This window comes from Pyxicephalus adspersus, chromosome 1 (genome assembly GCF_032062135.1).
Source record: "Pyxicephalus adspersus chromosome 1, UCB_Pads_2.0, whole genome shotgun sequence".
In the NCBI taxonomy this organism is placed as follows: domain Eukaryota; kingdom Metazoa; phylum Chordata; class Amphibia; order Anura; family Pyxicephalidae; genus Pyxicephalus; species Pyxicephalus adspersus.
In genome coordinates, this window is record NC_092858.1 from 176196036 (window position 1) to 176202627 (window position 6592).

At 42.8% G+C, this 6592-nt stretch overlaps 1 protein-coding gene across 1 annotated transcript in view; it reads left to right on the forward strand.

The window, feature by feature from the left end:
- Nucleotides 1-6592, forward strand: part of GSK3B (glycogen synthase kinase 3 beta) — a 56156-nt gene that overhangs the window by 35317 nt on the left and 14247 nt on the right. Inside the window, 3 exon segments of the mRNA XM_072398462.1 lie at nt 710-793; nt 5956-6066; nt 6355-6485. Of these exon segments, the coding sequence (XP_072254563.1) occupies nt 710-793; nt 5956-6066; nt 6355-6485 (326 nt within the window).

Consider the following 6592-nt stretch of genomic DNA (forward strand, 5'->3'; position numbering starts at 1 on the left):
TGCCCTCGGGTCCCCGCCACGCATCCCTGCCCTCGGGTCCCCGCCACGCATCCCTGCCCTCGGGTCCCCGCCACGCATCCCTGCCCTCGGGTCCCTGCTACTCATCCCAGCCCTCGGGTTCCCGACACCTTCAGAAATATTTTAGACCTGTAAAATAATATTTAAAAGACAAACAGGGTTTTTTTTTTATTTTATTTTATTTTTTTTACTACAAAGCAATAAACAAGTTTGGAGCTGAAGCTGGAAAATGCCAATTTATGGTTAACATTTTTCAGCAAAATAAAAGGGCTAAATCGAAAAAAAAAAAGAAAGAATTGGGATGATTTAATTGTTCTCATTTACTTTGTCAAAAATGAATTATATTATTGCCCGGAGCATTAAAAAGTGGAAAATGTTGAAAGTTTGACCATTCAATGGGTCCGTTAATTTGCCTAAAACCTGGAGCCATATTGATCGTTGCATGCTGATTGAATATAACTTTCACCTCTTTGCGTGACATTTAGTAAAACATCTGAACCAGGAGCTGTCTGCTGGTTCATAAATTGCACTGACCTCTTCCTTAATTCTGTATTCACCTTTACTTAGTCATATCCTGCTAAGTAGCTACCATATTATAATATACAGTAATATTATATCGCCGAATGGTTTTGTGGTTTGGTTTGGCACTTCTGTACATAGACAATAAATTTGTGTTTTTCTTTTCATGCAGAACCGAGAGCTGCAAATAATGAGGAAGCTGGATCACTGCAATATAGTGAGACTTCGCTATTTCTTTTACTCAAGTGGAGAAAAGGTGAGTGTTTGATTAAGTTTTATTATTAAATATACATAATTGCAGAACTTTTATAGGACCGCTGACTTGGAAGGAGCTTAAACTTCTATGACAAACCCCGAGCCACACACACACCCGAAAAGAGCTTACACTTCAATGCTAGACCCCAATCTACAGATACTTGTTATAACAATTGTACATTAATTGTGCTATTGACACTGAGGGAGCCGATGCTCCAATGCCAAACCCCAACCCACACACACACATCGTGGTATCCTTGTATAAACCCTAAGCCACTAGCAATAAAGGAGTTTACTCACCAGTATCAGACCCCTACCCATACACACACGCTTGTTGTAAAACTTGTACTGTAGCTTGTGCCACTGACATTAAAGCAGCCTACACTTCAATGCCAGACCCCAACCTGACACACACATCATGGTATCCTTGTATAAACCTTTAGCCACTAGCAATAAAGGAGTTTACTCACCAGTACCAGACCCCAACCCACACACAGTTGTTGCTACCGGTGTACAAACCTTGAGTCACTGGCAATAAAGTTGATTACATACCTGTACCAGACTCCAACTCGCACATATTTGTTGGTACCCTTATATAAATCCTAAGCCTCTGGCATTAAAGAGTTTACAAATCAGTAGCAGTGCCCGATCCACGGATGCTTGTTGGGACAACTGTATATTTTTTGGACCACTGGCAATAAAGGAGCTTAAACTCCAACTCCAGACCCCAATCCACTCACCCACGCTTATTAGGACCATTGTATATACCCTTTGTTAGACTCTAACCTACACATTGGTCAGTTTGTAAACCCATTGGTAAGCATTCAGTTTTTCAGTGATTTCAGAATGCAGGCAGTTGTGACACAAGGTTGTGGTGCTAACCACTGAGCTTTGTATTGGGTTACTATGAGCCTACCCTAATGTATGTGACGCTCCCACAATGCTCCATGCTGTGTTCTTCTCTGAAATGTAAAGTTAGAGACTGGACCCGTTAGTTTGGGAGGTGGGGGAAGCACTCTAAAATTGGCAGCCCTTTATAAGGTGTTATAGTCCCTATGCATATACGCCCAAAGCCAGACAAAGTACCGATATCTATTGGTAAGTCTGACGCTTGTCCCCTCCCTTTCCTGACAATGCTATTGGCTAATGAAGCAGCTCATCATAGTGTTTAATATATAAGTATATGCAAGTTTATATTAAGGAATTCACAGATAATTGTTTTTGCAATAGCTGTGAAAAGAACAAGTTGAGGAGAAACAACTTCCTATGGGAAGGGAATTTTATGGCAGTTATAGCAGTATTGTAATAGTAAATTCAATAATGGAATAAAGATCAGACAATATTCTTTTATTAGTCTCAGTGTGTTTTTGCCTTCCCACAGCAAATCTGGTGGGAAATGGGGATCAATGGGATCTACCAATAATAAGAGGGAGCTTTTAGTAGCCGGACCAGCCGACTCACTGAGCCGGTGCAAGTGCACAGGTAATAGCAGCAGGTCTAAACCTGAAAAGCCCTCCATGGCTAACCTAACCAGGACCGGGGGAACCCCCAATGAAGTTCTGAAGTCCTAGGCTAGCCCTATAACACCCAGTCCAGAAGTGTTAGGGTAGAAAAGCAAAATGCTGCAAATCAGAAGGGTGAACCCTTTCAGTAGTGCAGAGATAAATCTTGTCTGAACAAAAGAGTGCAAGAAGTATCGTGAGAATAATCATCAACAGAGCTAAAGATTTGTTACTAGCAAAGGGACGCAGGTAGTGGACGGGACTGCACCCCGGACTGGTCTACAGCTGTTGTTAAATGCACACAGCACTGATCATATAGTAATTGGGGGGACGGTTTGCCTCCCTCAGGATTTGAGGTGAACAGATAATTTCTTCGTTCAAGCTAATGTTCTATGCATCAGCTTCTATGAAGGTAGGGGTATCACCAACACCTGGCACTTACCTGTCCTGTCCTCTCACCATTGACAACACTTCAGCATGTAGATGGTTCCCCACTGATCGCTGTAGTTCCTCTGGCAGCTCCTCACTGCTTTGTCTTGTAGTGATGTTGGGGTCAGCAGATGGAACCACACAATGGGGACCAAACATCATACATTTCCCTAACTCTGTGTTCTCCCTGACACTTTTCAGTAACCACCCGGCTCTTTTTGGGTGGTTACTGAAGCGTTTGGTCACAATACAGGGGCTGCCACCCGCCTACAATTTGTTCCCACACATCAGAGTTGAACACTGCTAACTGTTGGTTAATAAAGCTTCAAGAGAGCAAAAACAGTGGAAACAGCAACGCAGGTAAGTATTAAAGCGCACATAAACGCAGAATTTTCACTTTACATAAAAGGGTAGACAACTATTTTGTGCCAAGTAAAAAAAAAAAAAAGGTGCAGCACCACCGCCCTTCAATTGTCGATCACCCAGGGGATCGAGAATGAATGGGAGCGCAAAGCTTCAAGGGATACCTACGTCAGGCATACCCGAGAAGGAGCCTTTTTGCACGGAGGGAAAAATATACCGCATGTGCAGTAGGATCGGCAATTTTTTCCCGCCCATTTTACATCACCCAATCTCGCGCCTGGGTTGGGTGACGTAGGAAGAAGAACAGGAAGCAGAAGAGGAGATGGCGGCGCCCAGAGCGCCGGCTCCGGGACATAGCAGGACCCCATGCAGGACACCCCCGGAAGGATCGGAATGCCCTGGGGGATTGAAGGTAAGTGTATTTTTTTTTTTTTTTTTGAGTTTAGTTCCTCTTCAAGCGTTCCCTATGCTATGGGTTGACTTACCCCCAGAGGTTGCTGGAGGTTTATTGAGTTTGTGACTATCAGGTCAGTTGAGGTGACACCAATGATCTTTTTGGCTATCTGTAAGGGTGACATTCTTCCCAATGGCCAGCAATGTAAGAGGAATTCTTCCCACTGACCATCATACTAATATACTGTGAGCTGAGGCTATAGGAATTATAGAAGGGGCTCCCTGAAGACCTGAATATTAATTCAATGGTTCCCCTCAATGTTAGTAAGATTGATAAAGGCAGCAATAGGATTGTCACATGTCTAGAAATTTAACCCAGGTGCTTCTTTGGTGTTTTTGTCAGATCCTTTATCCTTGATCCTTTATACTATTCAAAACATGTGCTGCGGGTCAGCTTGCTTTCCATGCAGCGTACGGTCTTGGACATGAACGCGTAGCGGGGCCCTGTCACACATTGCGGTTAAACACATGTGTTTTTAATACATTTTTGTGGACTTTTTCATACTTTGTGTTTTAGATGTGGATTGTATTTTTTTGTTGGCATTCTTTGTATGTTTTTTTTTTTTTCAGAAGGAATAAAACTTCCTGCAGCAGAGTTTGTTAAAGAATTGACCAAATACATTCCAGGTACAATAAAACACACAGCGCACAAAATCTTACGCTTAATTTTCTGCAGGCTGGAGCTCATCCTAAATTGTCAGCCTTTGCTCACCCTTTGTTTTATTGCGCCTGGAGTGTATTTAAAGGGAAAGGTAATTTGGGCTTTAACACATGCCAAGCACATGACTTGTACATGTAGTGCTACCCATCCTTATGACAGATGGGGTTTTATTTTATAATTTTTTATTATAATTTTATTAATTATAGATTTATTTTTGTATTCTGTGCCCCAAACTGCATTGGTGAGACATGCAATCATGGCAACCGTTAGCAATACAGGACAGTACACGAGTTCATTAATGATGATGAGCCGTCCTGTTCTCCTGCACAACTCCCTGCTGCTATCGCCTGCTGCTTTTGCTCTTCTCCCTCCTCTCTGTAGGATCTGGGCTTGGTGGATTGGCCGCTTCCAGTGCCTTTGAAGTCACATGACTCCAATTAAATGCATTTTGAGTGGTGGGGTTAACTCTTTCCCCTCCCGGGCACCGCCGTGTGATTTGCTCAATGCCTGTCACTCTCCTGCAGCCAGCACATATTTTCTGTGTGTATTTTTGTTCTTTCCAGTCACTGCACAACCAAAAATATCCCATGAGCGGAGGCTGTGACTGCTGCAGGGGGCGACGTGGGGGTTTCTAGGAATTGTAGGAAGTGCCCTGCTCAGGGACAAATGTCTTTCTGATGAAAGCAGATGCAGTGCCCTGCACTGGATAACAAACTGGGTAGCTGTAAAGCCAGCTTACTTGGCTTTTCTGCTTCAAATAATTGATTTTATTTCATAGGAAATATTTTTTCTGTAAAGATTTTGGACAGATGAAAACTCTCGCTCTTCACATTGCCACCACTGACTATGCAATTTCACCGACAATCAGCAGGGTGCTCTGTGTAAGGCTGCGTACACATGTGCAATAATTATCGTTGGAAACGAACCACTAATGATGGTACAATGATGCCGACGAATGAGGATTGTCGCTGGAAACAAACGACCGCCCCGGCAGATATGATTGAGCGATGATTGTTCACTGTCTATTGTGTGTACGGTCGTTCAGTGATCGTGGCTGGTTCTGCAGTACACTTTCTCCTTTACTTGTCACTTCCTGCAACGTACAAACGATCGTATCTCACGTGTGTACTCCATTGGTTGAATATATTTGAAGGGTCGTATTGTTAGAACATGTGCACAATACGATTGTTCAAAATAATCATGCATAATCGTTAGTCGTTCGTTTTCTAATGATGATTATTGCATGTGTGTACCTAGCTTAAAAGAGCTCTCAAAACCCATCTTTTCAACCTTACCTACTCGTCTTTTTCCGATTCCTAAACCCTCACTACTTCCTACCACCCACCTCTTAAATTGTAAGCTCTTCTGGGGAGGGTTCTCTTCTCCTCCTGTGTCACTGTCTGTGTCTATCTGTCATTTGCAACCCCTATTTAATGTAAAGAGCTGCATAATATGTTGACGCTATATAAATCCTGTTTATTATTAATAATAATGATGGGGAAGACAAGTGATCTGTCACATGCTTTCCATACTGGAATTGGTATTATGCAAAAGCTTCAATAATCCTTATGAGAGGCAATGGTAAAGGAGAGTATGGGCATCGGAGAATGCCAGGGGTAGGCAATAGGTGGGTATTGAAGTATTTTTAAGATTGCTTCAAGCTTTGTTCCCACAATATTCCTCAAATATTGTCATCTTAGTGTTCCTGACCTCATGTGATTCACCAGCATTCATTTTTTCTCCCATCTCTTGCAGAAAGATGAGGTATATCTAAACCTGGTGCTGGATTATGTCCCCGAAACGGTGTACAGAGTGGCCAGACATTACAGCCGGGCCAAACAGGCCCTTCCCATGATTTACGTGAAAGTAAGTGTCTATATGCGGAGTTGTGTCTGTGCTGATGTTTTATAGAAAGCAACTTAAAGAGGACCTGTAATGATAAAGCTGAGACCAGGAAAAAGAAAGCAGATGGCAAAGAACCAGTCTGTAAACTGTATAGCATGAAAAATTCACACACACGGAGCAGTTATGATTTTGCTGCTTGTTGCACGTTTATAGGGAGATGATCAGGTTGGTCTCATGCGCTTATTGTTGCCTTTGGATTGTTACACCGGTGTAATGCTGTTAATTAGAGCTTATCGCTTTTTCTTGCAGTTGTACATGTATCAGCTGTTCCGCAGTTTAGCCTATATCCATTCCTTTGGGATTTGCCACCGGGACATCAAACCACAAAACCTGCTGCTGGACCCTGAGACGGCTGTCCTAAAACTTTGCGACTTTGGCAGGTGAGTGGACATGTCGTGTGATTGTCATCAATAGGACATTGTGTTATTGGAGAGAGTGCAGAGAAGGACAACTAAACTAATAAAAGGAATGGAGGAGCTCCGCTATG